The sequence below is a fragment of the Labrus mixtus genome, chromosome 6 (genome assembly GCF_963584025.1).
Source record: "Labrus mixtus chromosome 6, fLabMix1.1, whole genome shotgun sequence".
NCBI classification, from domain to species: Eukaryota; Metazoa; Chordata; class Actinopteri; order Labriformes; family Labridae; genus Labrus; species Labrus mixtus.
In genome coordinates, this window is record NC_083617.1 from 23801627 (window position 1) to 23825635 (window position 24009).

At 46.8% G+C, this 24009-nt stretch overlaps 1 protein-coding gene across 7 annotated transcripts in view; it reads right to left on the reverse strand.

Annotated features, from left to right (window-relative positions):
* Window positions 1–7121: 7121 nt before the first annotated feature.
* fgfr2 (fibroblast growth factor receptor 2) overlaps window positions 7122–24009 on the reverse strand; it is a 42907-nt gene continuing 26019 nt past the window's right edge. For 5 of the 7 annotated variants that reach the window (XM_061040595.1, XM_061040593.1, XM_061040591.1 and 2 more), the window contains 10 exons: window positions 22182–22382; window positions 21390–21528; window positions 17856–17977; window positions 17196–17306; window positions 16602–16792; window positions 15804–15926; window positions 14089–14159; window positions 10409–10546; window positions 9513–9618; window positions 7122–8119 (listed from right to left, as the gene is read on the reverse strand). In XM_061040595.1, the coding sequence (XP_060896578.1) occupies window positions 7955–8119; window positions 9513–9618; window positions 10409–10546; window positions 14089–14159; window positions 15804–15926; window positions 16602–16792; window positions 17196–17306; window positions 17856–17977; window positions 21390–21528; window positions 22182–22382 (1367 nt within the window). In that variant the 3' untranslated portion in view covers window positions 7122–7954. Of the gene's footprint in view, window positions 8120–9512; window positions 9619–10408; window positions 10547–14088; window positions 14160–15803; window positions 15927–16601; window positions 16793–17195; window positions 17307–17855; window positions 17978–21389; window positions 21530–22181; window positions 22383–24009 lie in introns of all 7 variants that reach the window. The other 2 variants (XM_061040596.1, XM_061040594.1) reach the window with 1 other exon arrangement.

A 24009-nucleotide genomic window follows, 5' to 3' on the forward strand; every position in this document is an offset into this window, starting at 1 on the left:
GATCTATTTCTGGGCTCTTTGCCCTTACTTTAGAAAGGACAGTGAACAGAGTGGATGTGTCGATATCCACTGCAAATCCTTCACCTGCTGACGCCATGTCTGAACACCTTTATTCAGCTCCATGTCGGAGACGTGATGACCTCCAACAGCAGGAGTCAGAGACAGTGAGTGTCCTTTGCTGTGTGAATCGTTAAATCATGATCCATTTTTCATTTTACCAATCGTACCTTATGTATATTGATTTTTAACTGACTTCCGAGGTACAGTCACGTCCCTAAGAGGAGCGATGTGAAGGCTCAATATTTTGTTGATCTTTGATTAGAAGTTAGAAGTGAACTTCAGTTAGCTTCAGTTAGCTTTGCACACAAACAGCTGACAGAAACGTCCTCAGAGACACTCTTTACTCTGAGAGGACATCTCAGAGCCGACATCGATCGACACTTTTACTACAGGAGAGGAAACTTGAACCAGATTCTGTTTTTCACACAGCACATCTGTGCTTCTACAACCTCTGCTTATTAAAGAAGTGTTGGAGTTTGGTGGGGGGGGGGGGTTATGTTCAGGATTAAGCTGCGGGTAAAGCGGTCACTTGGCAGCTTTGTTAAACTTTAAGTCACCCTCTGATACACCTCCCTCCTCCTCCTCCTCTGTGGGGTTGGTGGGGTCTTATCTCCAGTGAATGTGGGCTCCTCTGGCTTCACACAAAGCCTCATGTTGACATTCCAGAGGACCAAGCCTTGTGCAAACACACCAGGCCCCAGCAGATGGCCTGGCGAGGGAGGACAGGGCGAGGGAGGACGGGGCAAAGGGAGGACATGGCGAGGGAGGACGGGGCGAGGATGAAGGACGCAGACGAGGAGGAGGGACAGGAATAAATATCACTCTTACCACAAAAATGTCAAGATACCCTCATGACTCCTCGCTCTGTCACAGCATCAGAGTATCTCAGTCTCTCATTTTTAAACATCTCAAATATTTCTTTGCGTGAAGGTTGATATTTGTCCCTTTGTAGATTCACCACTGCCCTAAAAATGCTCTGATGTCCTCAGGCTGCCCCCCGACCCCCTGAAGTTGTTCAGAGCTAATATTTGAGGGTCACTGGGTTAATCTTCAGGGCATTAGGAAACCATGGAGGAAAAGCCCTCCAAATGAAAAACTCATTTTAAGCTTTGACCGAGCGTGGTGGGTCGTGTTTATCAGTTTCTCCGCTCCATGAGCCCTCAGGGCATCGTGGAGGGAAAATTATTATTTTCACAGAGAAAGGAAAGCTGGGCTGCAAAAAAAACAATGGATAGATGTTTATATTCTAAAGTATTTTAAAAATGTGATCAATCCTCTGCAGGCACAGAGACAATCATACACGTCTTCATCTCATCTCACATTGATGATTTCAGGACTCTGTATCTTCCTGATGCTGGCTACACACGAGATGATTTTTAAATCTTGACCGATTTTAAAAACGTGGAGAGCACGGACATGAGGACAGTTTCCACTGATGTTTAACATCATGATCCTCTGAACGCACACACTAGGCAGACGGCGAGATCTCACAAAAACATGCTTGTTCCAATGTAACTACCCAAGAAACGTTGTTAGCTATATGTCCTGCTGTGTGTTCTGTTTCGCAGCGAAAAACAGAAAACCAGAAAAACAACACTGATGAAATCCTGGCTGAGAAGACGGATTGTGTGCGGTTGTTGACGCTTCCAAGTCTGCTCGCTCTCATTGGCTGCTTCTTTGATTCCATCGGAGGTAGTCCCACCAGGAATCGTGATTCCAGATCAGATCAGAGGCTCAGAATCGATAGTGACACCACACACTGGAGGATTATATGGACATAAAATCTGATACCGCAAGCCTTGAATCGGGCCACGCCCCCCTGGTCGTTGCTGGGGGGGCAAATCGGACTGTAAATCATCTAATTTCTGGCCAGCTCAAACCAGAGAAATAGTAACATCCTTCCTTTTTATTTACTTGTCAGTAAAAAGTCAAAGAAAATGATTATTTAAAGAAAGTGTCCTTAAATATTTCACCCTGATCTTTCTTTTCCAGGAAATACAAACGTCCTGACGAGAGCGGAAACTTTCACTGTTAGACATCTTTTGGAGAAAACAACAGACGTCATATCACTGATTTATATCCTTCCTGCCTCTTTGGGTTTATCTCTTCCCAGAGTTCACTGGATAAATGAATCTCCTACAATCTAACAAAAATATCTATCCTTTTCTATTCAGACTGTAGAGAGGTCAACTGCAGGCTTCAAATCAAGACAACAAAAACAAGAGTTGTTCAAATTACAGAAAATACAATTTTAGAGATACTAAAATATATCGTCCCGTTTAAACAAATCAAAAACTTTAAGGTCAATAATCATGTGATGATGACGACCAACAAAAAGTTGCTAACATTGCACTTTACAGAATATGTTCTGCAACGTCGCTAATGAAGTTCCACCATCACCACGTGTTCTTACACATTGAATATGCACAGAGCAATCCCCGTGTCCCAGTGTGTGAAATCACATTTTGTTACGGCGTTGCAGAAGTGCGAGAGGCACGGCTTAAAGGTCCCATATTATGCTTTTTCTGGTTTTATATGCCCTTTAGTGTGTTTTCCAAGTGTCCTGTGCATGTTTAGGCACATCTATTTGCAAAAAGTCAAAGTCTGCGAAAACGCGGCTTCTCCTACGTCCTCCTGTTAGCTGTAGCATTAGCTGCATGTAACGCTCGGTTCTAGCCTCCCTCGCTAAAAATGTGTCAGTGCAACGTCATTGTCAGTGTGAGATCACTGATCTAAGCCCATTGGCTCATTGTGGCAAGCCCAGCAGCTCATGTTGAAATTTCCGAGAAGCGTGCTGAGCAACTGACCAATAACGACAGAGCGGATCGGCAGACCAATCAGAGCAGTCTTGGCCCACGTGGGGTCTAACAGTGGGGGCTCAGCAGAGCGTAGCTGACGGACTCAGAGCGTAGAGGGAGCAAGGAGGAGCAGTACATGAAAACAGACACTTTTTTCAAACTTTAGGTATTGTGAACGTACAAAAGTAGGTACATAGATTAAATATACGAACCCTAAAAAGGGCATAATATGGACTCTTTAAGTTAGGATGCCAGAAAAGAAAGAAGAAGAAACAGAGGGAGCTGAGTCGGGTGTTTGACTCCAACAAGAACTTGTTAACAAACTTATTTCAGTCAACTCCAAAGGCTGATGGGAGCAAAGGCAGAGGGAGCTGATTTTAGCTAGGAGGCTAGTGTTAGTCAGGAGGCTAACGCTAACAGTACTGATCGAATGTGTATACTTTGAATTGAATCCTGGGAGGGTCCATTCACCAGACCTTTCAGGGGCCGGGACATATCTGTGGTGGGCCTGCTGAATACATATAAAGTGCATTTCATGTTTAAAGTCCGTGTAAATTAACATGAGCCTTCCTTGAGCTGATTAAGGGCGGTTTCACACTAGGGACCTTGGCCTGGATCCGACTACGCTTGACCCTAAAGTCTGGTTCATTTGATCAGTGTGAACACAAACGTATCGTACTCAGGTACTGTGCTTGAGTCTACTTGAAGAGGTGGTCTTGACAGATTTGGAAACCAAATATGTACATACCGCCACCTGCTCTATCGGACTGTGTACATACGTACTCTGGTATGGAGCGATGTTATTAATGTGATCGCAGACCAGCAGGGGGGAGGGTAGGGGGGAGGAATCGGGCTCGGGCACTGTACGAAACAATCGTTCCTAATGTGAAAACGCCATTAGACTTTCCTTGCTTTCCTGATGTTTGTTTCTCAGTGTAGTGTTTTTATTTCTGTATTGTTATATATTGGTTGTAAAAGAGGTTTTAGTCTAAAGGGACTCCCTGGTTAAATCTTAAAAATAAAAATGTGTCTCCGAGGGCAGGATGGGACAAACTAATCCAGTATTTGGTCTCCCTGGAGTTTAACCCCCCTTCCTCTGTGTGTGTGTGTGTGTGTGTGTGTGTGTGTGTGTGTGTGTGTGTGTGTGTGTGTGTGTGTGTGTGCCATCAGCCCACAGCACAATAGACATCCATTCTGATAAAAGTGCGCACTAGCCAGTGTGGATATCCGGCCTCCTTTCTCTCCTCCTCCCTTTAATGAGGGTGTTACTTTCTGCGGTTTATCCAGTCACTCTTTATTTCCAATCCCCCTCCAATCCCCTGGCTGCTTTCTTCCTCCTCATTCTATGGAAAAACACAAATGTTGTCTGACTTTCCCTCCAATCCCCTTTAAAGGTTCCGGAGGCGTGAGGGGACACGTCCTTATAGTGTGTGTCTGTGTGTGTGTTTGTGTGTGTTAATACAGATCAGGTTCAAACCTGTAACAGAAGAGACAGAGATATGTTGAAGAGCATTTTTTTTTTGTGTTACAGTTGTTCTTATTTTGATGATTTCTGTGTTTTTCAATGCTAATTAGTCAATAGATTAATGTGACTGGTTGTAAAAAGTGGAGCTCAGACTTCTAGAACGATCTGTTTGTCCAATAAAGCTCACAGAGAGAGACAGATTATTAGTCTGATATTTACATGAACAAATCTCCAAAAGGCTCCAACAGCACAAACACGACCCAGAGGTTAAAGGTCCAATCAGTGAGATGTGTTGTGAGTGAAATGATAAAGTGACCTTACTATATGATCAGACATTAAGGAAACATGCTATGTTGAAGTGCTGGCTTCTCTGACAACAATGCAGCAGCCAGTATGTCCTCCTTCTAACTTTAGATTCTGGTCCTGAATGATCTGGATTTGTTTGGACCAGAGAAGGTAGGCGGGTTGAGCCACCCACCAGAACAATGTCATGAATCTTGGACTTATCTATCTTGGCATCTCTCAGGGCTTTCTCAACATGTTCAAGTGTTCCACGAAACAGGTCTCCATTGAGCTCTTCAAGACGAACCCTGGTGATGGAAGTATAGAAATCTGCGCCTTCATAGAATGAATCAATGTCAATGCTGGCTCTATGGGGACTGACTCAATGCAGGAGACAGGCTCTAGTGGACACTGGAGGAACTGCAGTTTTTGGAACCTTGGTTGGTGTTGGCTTCATTTCTCAGCGCTGGAGGTTACTGCTATAAACTCAGAGCTGCTAGCACGGCTATACCAGTAAAAATGATTGCACATGTTTCTAATTACAAATGATATAAATACATCTGGGCTTGTTTTGTCTTCATCCACTGAGAGCAGCAACCTCCATCACTTAATACCCCCACATGCCTGTCTGTCTTTATCAATCACTCTCTAATAGATCAACTGTGATTAACTTAAATCAAATCAGATCAGATCAGATCAATTAACTCACTCTGTTAAATTAAATGTGCTCTGATAAATCAATCAGTTAATCACAGGTCAGATTATTCTGACACACAGTCTGATCAGAGTCTCTGATCGAGACGCACAACGATAACAAAGTCTCTGTTTATTCATCAAAATTACTCCGACCACACAGACAAATCCTTCACGGGAAATATTGACGAAGCCTGAGTGATGTGACCCGTCTGTTCCTGCAGGGGGCGCTGGAGTCCCATGGATGGCGGTCTCCATGCTGGAGATGCTGTCTCAGTCTAACTTTCAGTCAACCTAACGACAGGCTGAGAGCTGGAGCTGAGGCGGGTTTTAAACCTCCTGACAAACCGTTACACCGCGCCCACCTGTCAATCATGTCAGCTACACGCCTTATTGTGAATAACTCTTATCCTTCATCAAATCAAAACTGATGAGTCATCAAAACATTCACCCCCCCCGTACAGTGTGTGTCGATCGAGACATGAGCTAATCAGACCTATTTGTTTTTTTGAACCAGGCTGTAAACATGATAATCTCTGCTGTAAAAACAGGCTTTTTAGAATGGGTGTGTATGTGACTTCCTGAGCTTCTGCAGCCAGCCTCGGCTTCATGTTTCAACACTGCAGGTTGCTACTGCCTCTTTGAACAAACTCAGTGTCTGACCTTATCTAATTTTTAAAGGATTATTTTTGGGCCTTTATTTTAGAGACAGGACGCTGGATAGAGTCAGAGTATCAGGGAGCAAGAGGTCAGATTTTAATCTAGGCTGCCCGCTTGGAGGACTATAGCCTTCGCACATGGGGCGTGTGCACTAACCACTATGCTACCGGCGCCCTGACCTCATCACATTTACTGTGTTTGTGCCGAACGCTGCAGCTTTTCATAAATCTCTGCTTAATACAGAAATGGAAAATACAGAAATGTTTGTGCTCCTCTAGTTTTGTCCAACTCTTCTAAATGATCTACAGATGTCATGGAAACCCCCTCCTCACAAGAATCAAAGCAAACCAGCGGAATACTTTCTAGCTCTGACAGTTTAACCGTCTCCACCCACATCACGTACGAAATAGCTCGAAGGAATGTTTAGTTCAATGATCTTTACAACCCTTATCAAATCCTGCAGCTTCAACCCCCAGAAGAAGTATGAGACGAGGACGAGGACATGTTTTTTCCATCATTTATTTTGCAAAAGTGTCGTGAACACTCGCAAAAAGAACATCATCATAAAGTTGGTCCAGTAGAAAAAGACATAAAACACTTGAATGATTAATAATACTTTGTTTTCAGCTTTCAATTCTGTCGAGTCAATTTGGAGTCTAGAGTCTAAGTGAGGGAGTGGATGCTAGTAAAATAAATCTCTTCTGTCCTTGAATATAAATATCCAGAAATCTTCCTATGAAGCAAATCTACCAAATCGTTAAACATCCCGATAGAAAATGGCGCCGACTTCTACGTACGAAAAGGGATTAGCTGACTATAAAATGTACACTTTTTAAATTTAACTTAATATTCACATTCATATATCAAACTTAGAAAACCTGCATCTTTCAGAAACCCTCTAAAAAAAAGATTTATTTTAAATGACCATAAACGTAACGGATTATTTAAACGTTTGATCAGCTTCATTAATGTCGTTAATGTTTCCGCCATTTTATTCTGATTCATCTCATAAAAACATAAGTCAATAAATTAACATGCTACCTCAGTCCCTGAAAGCCGAAACTCACCTGTTACTGCGTCCCAGTAAGACAGGTTTGTGTGTATGTGTGGTTCTGTGTGTATATCTGAGTGTGTGTGTCTGTGTGTGTGTGTGTGTGTGTGTGTGTGTGTGTGTGTGTGTGTGTGTGTGTGTGTGTGTGTCTGTGTGTGTGTGTGTGTGTGTGTGTGTGCGTGTGCAGAGAAATCTAGGACACAACCTGTTAGCGTACCTGCCTGTAAGAGGGCGGGGTTATTTCCATACAAAAAATAATTCATTGTAAATATATAATATATATATTTATACATTTTTGAATATATTTACAAATATACCCAGCGCTATACATTTGACTGTGTATTTATTTCTCTCCACGATAATCGTTGAATCAAGAGACAGAAAAAGAAATGCATCAATATGACAAAATAAAAGAGGAGACACGTTTCTATATGAGCTCTCCTTCCTCTCCTCTCTTTGTTAGTTCCACTTTAGTCTCTCTGTCCATTTTCCTTTTTGTCCTTCTCTTCTGATCCCTCGTTTTTTTAGCAGTTCACGTAGGTCCATACATTCCTCCAGGAGCAGGAAAACAGTCTTGGAATGCCAGCCGCTGGAATGAGACCGCCAAACAAGTCGCCGATTGTGAAACAAAACCTCCGAGTACAAACATGAAAACGTCTGCTGAGGAGCAGGAGGAGTACAAACATGGTCCCTGTCCTCTCCTTTAAGACCTCAGGTGAGTGTGTGTGTGTGTGTGTGTGTGTGTGTGTGTGTGTGTGTGGCAGTGAGAGTGTGCGACAGCAGCGCTGCCACCGGCCCAGCCCCCCCTTCAGGTCCGTTAGTCCACCAGGAGCCAGATGGGGGGGGGGTGGGGGAGGCAGGAGGAGAGGGATTCTGTGCTGTGTGTTATGGGGGTAACCCTGGGGCAGGAGGAGCTGGGGTTGGGGCAAAAAGAGGGGTGTGGCCTCATGTTTTGACGTTCCCGTTGATGTGCTGGTACTTGGGGAGGCAGGGCTCGTCCGGTAACGGGTCGTGGGAAAACACTGAGTCGTCGCCGGAGGAGCAGGAGCTGCGGGTGTCGGGGAAGCTGGGGGAATACTGTTCTGCCGGGGCGCACAGGTCCAGGTACTCCTGCAGACACAGAGCAGGGAGAAATGAACACTCAGACACGGGATCGAGTTACAATAAGAAACACTGAACGTACACATCGTGCAGGAAAGTCTGTCAACAAGGAGCGGGGCTTTCCAGAGAGGAGATCACCTGCATGTGATATTTATCTAAACCTAAGACGGATTTATGAAACGGGACAGGAAAAAAAATCTTCAGCTTCAGGATACTGTCTGAAAATATCTGCAGGAACAAATCGAAGGTTGGCCTGCCAGCAGAGGCTGGAGGCAGAACGTTGACCTGGTTACTTTTCAGTCCAACTTCAAGTGTTGATGAGGTCGGGGAGTTCTGGTGTACATGTAGTCAGAGAAGTGGGTCAGAAAAGTGGCACCCACTGCACCCCGTCATGTTCAACCTCCTTTCAGTCCAAACACATGAGACGTGTGACACTGAAACACTCGACATCGACGCTGAGAGACGGCTGGAAAAAATAAAGAAGCTGGCAGAACCGAACACCCCCCTTTCCAAAACAGAACCAAGATGAAGGAAGATGAAAACCCGCAGAAATCCTGTGATTAATTTCTGCCTGGGCCCAGTGTTGGGAAGTTATTCTGCTCTTTTCATGTCGCTGAGGCTCGTCCCCCCCCCCACCCCCCCCCGCTCGTCTTTCATGGCGATGTTTGGGTCGAGTTGTGAGGAGGAAGAGCTCTTGGGGTTTTCTAGAAAATGAGCGCTGGCTTCCATTTTCCCAGCTCAACACGAGAAGGCTCACATTACTAAAGACCTCCACATCTGCCAGCGGTTTAGGGCAAAGAGAGAGAGAGAGAGAGAGAGAGAGAGAGAGAGAGAGAGAGAGAGAGAGAGAGAGAGAGAGAGAGAGAGGGAGGAGGAAAAATTCAAGAAAAAGACGCTTTATTACATTTCAAAAGTTCAAACTCAAAGTCGGCCTTTTTGGCATAAATTCATGAAGTTTCAACTCCACAGCAGACGAGTCCTGACAGCTTTCCATCGACGGCCTCTCTTCAGGCCGGCATGCAGATATCACAAGAGACAGGAAGGGGGATGGAAAGAAACGCAGGCTGTTATACGGAGCGAGCACGGACGTGATGATTGGGCAGCTTCACAGGGCCATGTTGGGCCTGGATCGAATCATCCGGACGTTTTTTGAGTCACCATTTAGACCTGGAGTTAGCAACGTGGCTCCTAATGCTCCTAAAGCTTTCAGCAGCTGAACCCTGTGTGCACCGAGAGCGTGATTCACTTTGGACTGAGAGACGTGTTTCTGTGTGGAGGAATGTAACGTATTATTCTCTTTTATTCTCTTAAAACGCCTCATCTCTGCCGGGAAATCATACACGAGTTCAGCACGAGTTCTGACCGCTGTGAAAACCAGGAAGAAAGAAAGAGCTGCTCTCACCTCGTTGGTGTTGAGGGTGAGGATCCGATCCAGGTCCTCGACGAGCTGCTTGAAGGTGGGTCTATGGGACGAGATGGCGTGCCAGCAGTCCTTCATCATCATGTACCTGCGAGCAGGAAGATATAAACAAGTTTAATCTGGAGTTGGAGGACGGGTTGTTTCTCTGCCTGAACTCACACCAGCTGCTCTTCTCGTCTCTTCTGTCTTCCACTTTGCAGCAGACATGATTTCTGCTTCTGGACTCCGGAGTCTCCAAAGCAAAGTCAAATCAAAACGTGTCCTCCTTGTTTCAGTCGGAGCTCAGGGAGATTAGTTCTGCCCTGAACACAATCACCCCTCCCAGTGTTTATAAAGGTTTTTAGAATGGAGACGTTTTGATTCTGTTTGTGGTACCAAGACGTGAGGCTTGATTCTACAACTCGTCTGATACCTGTGCCATGCATTAACGCTTAACCTGTTTTTGTCACTTGATCATTTGAAAGAATCCGTTTCTTTGGAGTGCTTATTACTGATTATGCTGTTGGACTGGAGCATTAATGTCACGCCTGCAGATGCCACATTTGAGTCCTCATCAGAATCTGAAAGCAACACTTCAGTCTGTATCTGAACATCGTGTGTGTGTGTGTTTGATGCACAGCCATTGTCTCTGCCTTGTTGTCGCTCTCAGTGTGACTGCTCATTGTCCTCTGACTCTCTGTGAATGAGGACACTGATAGCAGCCGCTCACAGCTGTGCAGGGGCCAAACACAGGGGCCGCGGAGCCACAGAGTCATGGATCTGATGGAGGCTGTCTGTCAGAGCTGCTGTGTGTGTGTGTGTGTGTGTGTGTGTGTGTGTGTGTGTGTGTGTGTGTGTGTGTGTGTGTGTGTGTGTGTGTGTAATAGTGAGGCTCTTACAGCTCGTTGGTGCAGTTTCCAGGCTTGTCCATGCGATGTCCCTCTTTGAGCAGCTTGAAGAGCTCCTCAACAGGAATGCCGGGGTACGGGGACCCCCCCAGGGTGAAGATCTCCCACATCAGCACCCCAAACGACCAGCTGCGGACACAGAAACAAAGATGGCCGTTAGTGTTTTCACGAAGAATGGATAATAAATCAGTGGGTGTGTAAACAGTGTTGAGAGGCCGCTGGTCCATCAGTGTCACTGTCCTTTGACTCTACAGATCGTTTACATGCAGTCACTCTGCCAAACTGTGACACAGCTCGCCCAGTGTTCCCGCCCGGCGTCAATGCCTTCTTTCTGCCGTCCGGTGGCTCGTGGTGCGAAGCCGCTCTCTGTGCCACTCTGCCCTCATCTCAATGACGCCTTTTGTGCCCGCTGACCGCTCACACAGGCGGGCATTGTCCCGTCACACCACACCAAAACAAACAGAGGACCACCCACAGCACAGAGAGGAGGAGGGGAGGGGTTGGGGGGGGTGGTCGAGAGATGGTTAACGACTGTTAACGATTAACTACTTCCTCATCCGAGTGCCTCGCTAAGTCTCACGCCGTCCTGCTGCAGGTTGATATCACTGAATGTTGATCATTCAGCATGCTGCACAAAGCCTGTGTGTCTGTGTGTCTGTCTGTGTGTGTGTGTCTGTGTGTGTGTGTGTGTGTGTGTGTGTGTCTGTGTCTGTGTCTGTGTCTGTGTGTGTGTGTGTGTGTGTGTGTGTGTGTGTGTGTCTGTGTGTGTGTGTCTTTGTGTGTGTGTGTGTGTGTGTGTGTGTGTGTGTGTGTGTGTCAGTGGTCCGAGCAGGTTAGTGAACACACACGGGCAGGGCGCAGGTTTATCAGCTCGTCCGTCTGTTTACACAGCAGCTCTATCACTGAGATGAATCTGTCCTCATGTTGACACACTTTGTCTCGTCTCTCAGTGATCGCCATCATGCTGCAGACGCTTGTCGACCTTCAACCAACCCTGACTCCCCAAACACCCACACGCAGACCAACACGCTGCGGGTCACTTTAACTGACCTTCAGTCGTTGTGGGGGGGAATGGACACTGGGGATGAAGTAAGCACACTTCCTTACATTCTTCTGTATTCGAGCTCTGGTTGCTTTACTTTAATAAATGAACCAATCAGATTAAAGAGTCTGTATCTGCAGGTTCATATTTCAGAGTCTTGTTTGTATCTCATTACACGCACATCTCCGCTCAGCCGTTCGCTCACGATATCGACTGAAAGAAACATGAATATAAATGTTGGAAAACAAGTCAATACTTGTACATGCATGAGCAGAGGCTCCTCTACATGGTGTGTGGGGGGGGGGGGGGGGGAGAGAGCCCCTCTCTTACTTAATCCTGAGCCCGTCTGTCAGAACAACACGCAGCGAGTTCCATTGGAATTCATGTATTCATTTAATCTGATGTCATGTATGGATCGCCCCCCCCCCCAATCCTCTACACCCCCCAACACACACACACACACACACACACACACACACACACACACACACACACACACACAAACACCTCCTCTACAACCCCCCCCTTCCCTTCACACTCTCTGTGAAAAAGGCAATTACTAAAAGTGAGTGATGAAACATAATTAGCAGAGAGCTGACAGACCACAGCAGGCACGTCATACCGAGACACACTCCCCCTCCCCCCCCCCCCCCCCCCCCCCCCCGGTTATTGACTGGTGCTGCTGCCGGGGATATGAAGGACATCATGTGTACAGTACACTTGTTATTTATGTGCACACACACACACACACACACACACACACACACACGCACACAGACGGTCCATGTCCGTCTCTGAACTACTTCTGTGTTCAGTGTGATGCTGTAAGAATTCATCCCTCTGAGGCATTGTCAGACTCAATGGTGCGTTCCAGTTTGATCTCGGAAGTCAGAAATTGCGAGTTGCCCGTCTGACACTTCATCAGGAACGCTCCATGAACGACTCTGTGTCGATGTTGTCACGTTACTTCCGGATTCAAACTATCACGTATTGTGTTGTTAACGCCTGACAGCCAACAAAACAAAGGTACTCCTGGAGGCGTCCGAGGTTACTGTTAAACGACTTCTTCTCTGTGCAGCGTTTACGTCTGCAACATGGAGTTCAACCTAGAGGAGCGCCCGCTGAGTCTCAGATCAACAGAAGAAGAGAAGCGGCTTCACGCTGACTCACTGCAGCGGTACGAACCTGAAGAAGCTTTATACCTGGCCTCACATTAGCGGGTCTGAAGTTCAGACGAATAACAACATGATGACGCAGACGCTTTGTCCTCAAGACGAGAAGAAGGGAACTTTTTTAATGTTTTTGAAATGGAGGTCAGATCGATCACTTCTGATGCATTCAGGGAAGTCAGGAAATCTAAGCGTTGGTTTTGTCCCACAGTGTTATGGAGATTGTTAACTCCAGTGCAAATGTTTGATCTGTTTTGGAGATCAGTAACTCATCGTTAGAGCGCCGCTGATGAGAGCTGGTGTGTCATTAGCGCGGATAAATCTCCTGCACAAACACCAACGCCTGCTGCTACGTGATTGGTCAAGACAGCTCAGACTACAAATGAACAAACAGAATGTAGAATCTGTAAATAGAGATTTCTGTATGACTACCACACCCACACACACACAGGATCTCCTCTCCCGGGGGTCAGTGTGCGAGCATTTATCTAATCGCCACACACACTCTCCGTCTGGAGCAAAACTTCAAACACTGCTGTCAGATCGTATGAGCCTCAAACACAGAAACAGAGACGCTCTTCCTTTGTTCTGTTTTTAGAACCAGAACTCTGCGAGATTAAAAAAAAGAGAGACAGAGACGGGTCAGCAGCTCACACACCAGATGAATGAAAGGGAGAACGGCGAGCGGAGAGGGAGGGGGGAGGGGGAGGGTTTGTATTGATTGAGGAACGGCTCTAAAATGATGAGCCACATGTTTCAGAATGAGAACCGGAGAGAAGAGGGGACAGAGAGGAGCCGGATCAGGAGGAAGAGGAGCACAACTTTGTGACGTTCAGACATGCAAAAGGCCCAAAAGGAGGGGAGACTTCCAGGCCGGGCCAGGGGGGTAGTGAGGGGTGAGTCTGAGGGGGGAGGAGGTGATGGCGGGCTCCTTCCAGGCCCTTTGAAGCCGCTCAGATTAGTAACACGGCATTGGCTCCAAGTCTAGCGTGAAATCCTCACTTCTGCCACAAACCGGCCAGAGCTGGACACACCCTCTGCATACACATACACACATACACACACACACACACACACACACACACACACACACACACACACACACACACACACACACACACACACACACCTAACACTTACCAGCACTGCACCAAAACACCTCACACACTCCTGAAAAACAAGCCCCTGAACCTGACAGCTGGGTGTAACACGAGTCCTCCAAACAGCACAGAAGCGGTGTGTATCACCTCCTCCAGGAAGTCGCCAAACTCAACATCGAGCCTCAAAATATTGGAACTTGCATGACTTAAAAAGCAGCCACCAAATTAGGCATCAAGGCAGCAACCATCACAGAAACAGCCTGTGAAATCTTGCGGTGCTGGCTGACATGGGAGAGTGTGTGTGTGTGTGTGTGTGTGTGTGTGTGTGTGTGTGTGTGACACAGTTTGTTTTGTACTTACACGTCACTCTGGTGTGTGTAGACCCGATCGAACAGAGCCTCTGGAGCCATCCATTTCACCGGGAGTCGACCCTGAGGACACACACACAAACATACACATGCTCAGTTGAGAGGTCAAAGGTCAAACATTTACACACAGCTCTCTCTTTGATTTCTTCATCCCTGTCCTGATAAAAACATGTTTGATTCTCTGCGGGGAGATCGGACTGGTCCTGCAGTGTGTGTGTGTGTGTGTGTGTGTGTGTGTGTGTGTGTGTGTGTGTGTGTGTGTGTGTGTGTGTGTGTGTGTGTGTGTGTGTGTGTGTGTGTGTGTGTGTGTGTGTGTGTGTGTGTGGAGGATTCTCCCAGAGGAACATTTACATTGTTAGAAGAAGCGGAGCTGATAAACAGGGTCACAGATAAAGAGGAGAGTTTATCTCTCAAGATCAATATCTGGGAGATAGAAGGATGATACGACTGATCTCTTCAGTCACTCTGAGATACTAAACACAGAGAGGACATCCTGGATCAGACTGCACCAGGTTTATATCTGACCCTGGTACACTGATGGATTGATCCAGCTCTCCCACAAGCCCTTGGTCAGCTTGTCTGTCTCACGTGATTTGAAGACGTGAGGGTTTTATAGATCCAGTGTTGTTCCTCGTTAACAGCTCACAGCCTCGTTAGCGCTTCTCAGAGAAAACAAGACATGCTTTATTTTTTTAATTTTAATCCTGGAAGTTTTGGAAACTCATTTTTAAGTTTGAACAGATTTACAAAAAACTGAGAAGGTGAGAAGGAGACAGAGCTGCTGAATGTGTTCCAAGTCACAGTGAGCATTTTAGCTATGATGCTAATGTAAGCTAGCATTTAACAGAACTGATTTCGTAACATGCATCCTTATGGTGAGTTCCATTTCATCTCTAAAGTCGATATGTCATCAGGAACGCCCCCCCTGACGTCAGACTCACTTTTAGTTGTTTTCTCAAACTCAAGTTATTTATGTCATTATCTGAAGAGGAGGAAACAATGACAGGAAGTGCAAGCAAACAGCTTCCAGTCTGACCACAGGTGCTGACAGGAAGTGATCAGACAGTCCGTCCTCAAAAGTTCAGAATTCTGCTCTTTAAAATAATCCGGCCTAATAAACACGTTCAGCACAACAACAACTTTCTATCTCCTAAACGTAACCGATCATCTCCCTCACAGCTGTCATGCTCCTAATCATCATCATCATCATCATCATCATCATCATCATCATCATCATCATCAGCGTCATCACTTAGTGTTGTTGTCACTGTCAGAGGGATTGTGCATGCGATGAAGATCCATCCATGCATACTGAATGAAGAAGAGGGGATGCTGCTCTGTGGTGGGAAAGAAAGAACCAGCCCGCTGTGGAGATGTCAATTCAGTTTAAGCCCCTCCCCCCTCCCTCTCTGTTTCTCTTTGCAGGCTAATTGTAAAAGAGTCCATGGAACTAAAAAGGAACAAGAGGCTGAGGGATAAACAAGCAGAGTCTCCAGAAGCTCCACATTCAGAGTCGGCCTGGGAACCTGCAGCTTCTGCCAAAACACCAGCTCGGAGAGAGAATCCGAGAGACGAGGAGCGAGAAGAAAAGAGAGAACGGAGGAGCGATCTCACACGGCTAGGCTCACAAACATCTCTGGGTGTGTGTGTGTATGTGTGTGTGTGTGTGTGTGTGTGTGTGGTGCACGGGGCGGGTGGAGGACTCACATTGGTCGTCTTTTTGTAGTAGTCGATGTTGTGGACGTCTCTGGCCAGGCCGAAGTCAGCGATCTTCATCACGTTGCTCTCTGTGACCAGAACGTTCCGGGCCGCCAGGTCTCTGTGAATGCACTGAGAAAGAGGGGGGGAGGGGTCAACGAGTGGAAAAAAGTGAAGAAGAAGAAGAGGAGCGTTAGCTCATCCATAAATACATCAGGAGTGAAACAGGTGTAAGCTTCACGTGGAGCCGTGTTCAGGTGTCTGTGGTGGATGTGGTCGTGCAGGAACAGGCCACTCGACGTGACGCCATGATGACCGAGAGCTCCGACATGCCTGCATACGCTCGCATTCCTCTCATACTTTAACACATACATGGTCAGAGATGTCTCCGTGTGTGTGTGTGTGTGTGTGTGTGTGTGTGTGTGATCTGTCACATTCCAGCAGTGAGAGGGAGCATGAGGCTGCGTTGGCCAACATGGCCGCCCCCCCCACTGTGAAACCCTCACCCTCTCTTCCACACAGAGGGGCTTTGTGGTGGGACGAGGGACAATGATGAGAGGGGGGGGAGGGGGAGGGGGGGGGGGGGGGGGGGGTGTTTTTTAGGAGACAACATTCCCACAGTGACGCACATGCAAGCTTTCCGCGTAAACGGTCCTGGATCCAGCGTGTGTGCTGGCAGAGAGAAGTGTGTGTGTGTGTGTGTGTGTGTGTGTGTGTGTGTGTGTGTGTGTGTGTGTGTGTGTGTGTGTGTGTGTGTGTGTGTGGATATTTGGTGACATTTTGTGTTGCTGTGTGTCCTCCTCTCACCTTCTGGGACGCTAAGTACTCCATCCCTCGGGCCACCTGATAGGTGCAGGACACCAGGTCTTTGAAGGTCAGCTGTTCGTCAGACACTCGGGCGATGTCGTACGAGTACTCCATGCCGGGCGGCCGGCGGGCGCGCAGGTACTCCCTCAGGTTTCCTTTGGAGGCATACTCCACGATCACATAGAGCGGTCCTGCAGCGGAGAAACAACACACACATTACCTCCAGAGGTCGGACATGAACGATTCTCTTTGAGAGGAACGAAACTTAAGAAAGTGAGAGAAGAAAGTAGAGGCTCTTATTTTGAAGGTTTAGACTTTAAATATCCTTTAAAGCCTTACTAACTGTGATGACAAGCTTTAAGAAAGGAGAGTTTCTAGATCTTTTTCTCAGATTTATCGACTCTTTGACTTTAATCAAATCTCTTCCTGTGTCATTAAAAAGCTTCCTGCTCGATCTTTTGAATCACAGTTCAGCTTCCTCCTTCACAGTAAAACAGAAAACTAACACCAACAAACTAAGAAGATCGTCTGAAGGAACATCTGTATATTCTGATTCTTTGAGGCAGTGAAGTCGCTCTCCTCGCCCTCTCTCACCTTCTTGCGTGCACGCCCCCAGCAGATTGATGATGTTCTTGTGTTTGCCGATCATCTTCATCATCTCCATCTCTGACACCAGGTCAGAAAGGTCCTTCTCCGTGGCGTCGTCTGTGGACACAGGAGGTTTCAGGTTCTCTTTATTACATTTGGCTGACAGGCAGATAAAACTACTCCAAACAGACCACAGAGGAATTCTTTCAGAGCAGGGGGGGGTTAAGACTCTTTTCAGACAGACCAGACAGAGCTGCATCACCTGTATAAAAAAACAGTTTGGATTTGTTGCTTTAAGGTGAAAATAAAAACTCCATATTTCTGTTTCCTATGTTGATCCACTCGCCTGCTGCTGTACCTGATCTGACCCCCCGCCCCCCTCCCCCTCTGCTGTGACTCTCCTCTTTGTGACGGAGCTCCAGCCAGCTGCTGCTCTGAGGTCAGGTATGTGACCGCCCCTCACCCTTACCTACACACAGCCTTCCCCCCCTCGTCAGTCAGCAGTCACCAATAAGGAGCCATAATGACGGCCTCAGGCTCCTCCTCACATCTCCTCTGAACTCTCAGAGCGGCTACACAAAACGTTCTCATGTTGCCCACCAGAAATAATGAAGCATCTCATTATTCCGGCGCTCTGATATTTATTTAACCGTGAGACCAACTCACCTTTCAGCATCTTGACGGCGACGGTCACAGCCTCCTTGGGTTTGTCCTTATCGATGCCCAGAGCCTCCGCCATCACTACCTGCCCGAAGCAGCCTTCACCCAGAGGTTTACCCAGAGTCAACCTGCAGAGACACAGACACAGGGGGACGTTAGGATGCTGAAACACAAACTACATTTAGACACATTTGTGTTCACGCGTCATCTTCTGGGTAACGTCCTGACACTTTCAGGATGCAGTGAACGTGTGAAAGCAGCTAAAAGCTCGAGAGAGAGAGAGAGAGAGAGAGAGAGAGAGAGAGAGACAGAGAGAGACAGAGAGAGACAGAGAGAGAGAGAGGGAAAGAGAGAGACAGAGACAGAGAGAGAGACAGAGAGAGAGAGAGGGAGAGAGAGGGAGAGAGAGACAGAGAGAGAGAGAGAGAGACAGAGAGAGAGGGAGAGCGAGAGAGAGAGACAGACAGAGAGAGAGACAGAGAGAGAGAGAGAGAGAATGAAACCAGGCACAGAGCCAGTTTCTCAGCCTCACCCTGAGTGTGTTTTTTTACTACACCACTCTGTTTCATCACATCGTGTCTGTGTCTGTGTGAGTGTGTGAGTGTGTGTGTGTGTGTGTGTGTGTGTGTGTGTGTGTGTGTGAGAGAGAGAGAGCTTTATTGGCGCGGTGACTGCAGCCTGTGCCAGGCCAGTAGGTAGAGAGCCGACATGGCGGTGATAATCACCTGATAAACCCGGGGAGAGACTCTCCTCTCTAAACTGTTTACCCTGCTCTGGCATGTTCCAGTATACACTCCCTGCAAGTCATTACACAGGGCTGAGCTCAGCATGCACTCATCAGCCTGTGAGTGATGCACTGCTGGATCGGAGCAGACAAACAGGTGTCCGACTCATTGAAATTAAAGTTTGACTTTATTGCACAACATGTCACACAGCTGCTTCATCACACTTCATCTCACAGATCGATCAGGAGACGAGATAAACACAGATGTGGACTGTAACACGTGTTGTATCTATGCAGGAAGATTTCAAACCTGGATATGATTCTAGTAAATGATATCTGTTTCATTTCCACGGCAACAAAAATGAAAGTACCAGGCCCCAAATATCTACTCATTTATTGTTTCCAATGATCAAAGATCGCAGGTAAACTCCTGCACGCTGTCTTGACGTCACAGAAACATTTTAAATCTCTGCAAATGTTTGTCTGCCATTTTGGATTTGTTCATTCTCCTCTTACACACCTCTCTGAGGAAGTAAATGTTGTTGTTTTTTTAGAGTTTCAATCCTTTTTGATCCTCTCAAACATTAAATGAACAGATGGTATCATTTAAAAAAGGAGGCTTCATAAAGGAATCGAACATTTTGACACCTTCACCTTCAACAACAGTGAGTCCCACCTCTGCACTCGTCTGACCCCTGAGTGCCTGTCTCATTTGATTGACAGGTGAAGCCCCGCCCCTCAGGCTCTGTGTCCTGGCTATGTAAACACTCACACAGCGCGCTGCAAAGCCAAGCGCCCGAGGCCGGCGCCCTGCCGCTGTAACACAATCCCCCTTCTGTCCACACACACTCTCCACGCTCAATGGCAACCATTCTGTGCGTCCAGCCGCACATAATCAATGTTATTTTTCCTCCTCTCGCAAAGCGCTAACGTTAGCATTCCTCAGCTCGCTGCCGTCCCAACACGATCCCTCAGGCTCTGGGACGACAGGAGAGGAAGAAAGAGGCAAACAGAGCGGCACACACTGATTTATTCAGAGCACACAAAAACTTCTTATGTAGCGAGTCCGTCAATTAAAATCAAAGTTCTCAGCAGAAAGCTCAGGTCTGTTTGCACACCAGAGACGCTGGAATTACTGCACACATGTTTCTCTCTGTGATCAGCCATGGTTACATTCATCATCCAGCTTTTATACACAGACAGGCCGCTGTTTTGATTGGTTTGTATTTCTTCGTTAAACCCAGAGGCCTACAGTGGGATCAAACCCGTCTGACCTCTGCTGTTCTGTAAATCCCTCCTGAAGCGGCTCACACTGTGACTAAGTGAAACCTCAGCCGTGATAATTCCTCCACTATGAACGCCAGCAAACACCCCTCGGCCGAAACATGCAGATAAAAGCTGCGAGAGCTAACCGATAATTAGCACGGCTTCATTCCATCAGAAGCAGAGAGCGCCTGTTTATGTGTGTGTGTGTGTGTGTGTGTGTGTGTGTGTGTGTGTGTGTGTGTGTGTGTGTGTGTGTGTGTGTGTGTGTGTGTGTGTGAATCAGGAGCCTCTATCTCAGACAGCCTGTACTCTCAGTTAGTCATCTTTAGCTGCCGTCTGTCAGACTTTAAGTCTCTGTGCAGTCATCAGGTCGTTTAGCAGCACAGATACAAACACACACACCCTCGTTGTGTTTCAATCTTTGACTGTAAGATGAAGATAGATGCATTAGCATGGAGGAGAAAGGGTTAAAGGTCCTGCTGTATAACCCTGAACTCTCTGCTTTTTAAGATTCTCCAGCTCTGTTTTTTAAACTCATTCAGGCCAACTGGTCCCAGTTTGGTTCAGTGTGGAGCTGAAATGTTAATTCTTTCTGGTTTCATCAATCAAGAAGGAAATGAAACAGGCCGGGTTTTCTTCTTCAGCATTAATGAACGGGCTGTTTCAAAAGTTATTTTGCTTTATTGGAGAGGACAGCTGGAGAGAGACAGGAAACGTTCGGCAGAGAGAGAGCCTGCAGAGCCGGCAGAGAGTCCGATTGGACACACAGAAAAGGCCGATGGTCGAATAAAACCATCGGCCTTTCCCCTCCTGAGACGTTCCTAAAGATCTTTTATAATCACCTCCGTTGCTGGATAGTCTCACCTGAATCTGTCTTCTTCTGCTGAATTATAATTCAGTTTATTTATTACATTTTTTTCAGATTGTTGGCATTATTATTTTACAGAACATTAAGAAACGACACTTTAGTTATCTTTTTTCAATCAAAAACATGAGACGTCAGAGAAATCACTCAATAAAAATCTGCGTTACAGTCGAGAGCAGCAGGACGTTTAGTCCCGGGAGATTCCATCTCTTACCTCCAGCAAGTATTTTTACATTCAGTTGACAAGCCTGAATCAATGTTGTATTTCATTTTTCATTTTTTTAACCAGTAAGAATGTTAAGTTAAATCCTTAATGTATAAATCTCTTCTTATTCTTATTTTTAATTTTTTTATATTTTAGCTTATATTTACTATGTATCTATTCTTATATTGTTTTATTTGCTCTGATAACATGCTGCTGTAACACCACAATTTCCCAGTTTGGGATCAATAAAGTAATTCTATTCTATTCTATTCTTTTCGATTCTTTTCTAAATGTTGCACAAGATCGTCGTCGTTGTTGTCCATGACTTCTAAGGAGTTCACTGAATTTGTGAAGCCATGTTTCTGATGCTTTCAGTTCTCCAGTGATCTCAACTGCATCCCCAAAGTTCTCCTGTCCCCCTCACAGGGACCTAAATATGTCCTGCCTGGTTCCTGCAGTAGAATCTGAAAACAACTTTACCTGTCTCGAGAGAACTCCCAGCGTGGATCCTCTGGAAGGTCGTACTCCGGGATTGGGTCGTCGTGCGCCGAGCTCCGCCGCGTCGTGATGCGTACCAGCGGCGTGCTAGAGTTCATGGACGAGCTCGAGTCCGCCGACACCTACAGGACGAGAGAGATTGGCTGATCACCGCAGTCTGGGTTCAAAGGTCAGAGAGAGCTCCAAGGCATCAAAGAGGAGTGTAAGGTGACCAATGTGTTTCAATCTTTTTTTTTTATTAAGAACTTAACGACGCCGTCTATGTGTCCGAGGTTACATCACAGTGTGACAGTAAGAAGAGTTTCAGAGTGAACCATGCAGCCGGACTTACCTGCGCACAGGATCACGCTCTCCACAGGTTGATATTCAACCCGTTTTGTACCTTAGTAACAAACCAATCAGCTTCTCACAGAGATAAAACAGCAGCCTGAACATTCGCTTTAAGGCTGGATGAAGATGTTTAAAGTTCAGCAGACAGAATCTATCAGGCTGTGTGGACTTTAGTAAACCAGCTGTAGTCTTCTTATTTATCAGCCATGCAGCTTAAACAACACTTTGTGATATTTGAACATCAGCCTGCTGCTGTGTGAAACGTCTCAGGTGTGTGTCTGTGTCTGTCTCCTCTCAGGTGTGTGTCTGTGTTTGTCTCTTCTCAGGTGTGTGTCTGTGTTTGTCTCCTCTCAGGTGTGTGTCTGTGTTTGTCTCCTCTCAGGTGTGTGTCTGTGTTTGTCTCCTCTCAGGTGTTAGATGCCATTAGAACTCTTTATCTACTTTCTGTTACCTGGCGGCGCAGAGGGATCTGTTTGCTCAGTTTGTGGACCGCCGGTTGGCCCCCAAAGTCGGGTTTCTTCGCTGTGTTCCTCATGCGACACACGACCACGATGCCGACCATGCAGGCGATCAGGAAGACGCCCGCGCAGTAAATCGCAATCTCCACGTAGTCTGGAGAGAGCGGGCCCAGGGGTTTCTCCAGAGCTGAGGGGGGGTAGAGAGGGAGGAGTGAGACGCAGGTCGGACAGAAACTCACTGACAGACACACACACACACACACACACACACACACACACACACACACACACACACACAGGTACAGAGAGACAGAAAGCGTCGCTGCAGACGACTCCTCATGTGTGAATGTGAAACAGAAGATGTTCATGCGGCCTCTCTTGAATCAGTCGGACCTGAAACGTCTCCACAGACTTTAAATCTCGGCGAGTTCGACCGGCCTTGCATCTGTCTGCCTGCTGTGCTAACACAAACACACCCACGCAGGGCGGGAAAAAAAAAGGCTTCACTTCAGATTACAAACAAGGAAGAGCGCTGTCCTGCAAGGTCGTCTACGACCTGAAGCGCCCGTAATGGAAACAGGCTGCATGTGTGTGTGTGCTACAGAAACGCTCTGCTCCGTGATGCTGCACGCTCCAGACCACAACCTCTAGTGCAGCCCGTCATCCAGCTGGAGGTGGAGGAACTTTTCTCCAGTCGACCTCGTATCTGCAGGTCCAGGAACCACAGCGCACACACACACACACACACACACAGACAGCAGCCTCAAAGGCACCGTCAGTGCAGAGGGCGCTCATCCAGGGTCATAAATGTAACATATCACCCTCAGAGGAGTTTTCTCCTGTGATCTTTGGCTTGATTTGTTTACAGAAAAAAACCAAAGTGTCCTGTGGTGAGCACATTAAGAGCGTTCATAACGCTGCAGACAGTCTCTCAATGATCTCTTCTAATGTCTGCTGGCGTTTAGATCGACATGACTTTTAAAATTCATTTTTTACCCTGGAGTCAATCTCAGAGCTGTGACGTGATACAGCCTCTTGGAGTGATGGCCTTATTTCCTGCTTTCAGGGTAGCCAGCGGTTATTCACATGAGAGATGAAGACATTCTAGTCTAGACTTCCTGCGTTCCTTCAGACGCCTCTTTTTGCTCTTTACACGACTCCTTTCCTGCAAACAGCTGAAGCCTAAGCAAATACGAACAGAAACCAGAACCCTCTCTGACACCAAGTATCTCATCGATGCAGCTTCTGGATTCTTAGCAGAGTCGGCTCACAGAGATAGCTCTGCAGTGATCGTTTGGTTTGAGTAATGACAGGCCAGACATACAGCGACTAAATGAGGATTTAACCCTCTGAGGAACGACATCACAAATGGAGAAACATTCACAAACATGAGTGTGTCGTCGTGCAGCAGTGAAGAGGTTTGGCTCTGATAATCGAGAAAGTCAAGCCAACGTTTCCGAGTGTTGAGCTCTAACTTTCGACCTTTATTTCAAGCAGAAATGAGGATCTTCAAAGACGCCGATTATCAGAGCCAGGAAAGGAGTAGAGAAACGTTTGAATGCTGAAATTAGACATGCAGAAGCAGAGCCATGATGTGGCACTGACAGAAGAGGGAGATGTAAAAGAAGACGGACGACAAACCCCTCCCCTCCTTCAGGAGTCTGGACACACTCCAGCTGCAGCTTCATTTCCGCCTCTCGTCTGAAAAACGAGCTTGTTATCTGCTCGGAGCTTTCAACAGCTCAGATCTTTGAATGTTTAACTCCGCTCTTATGTTACACCATCCTGAATGTTAACCATCGACATCACATATC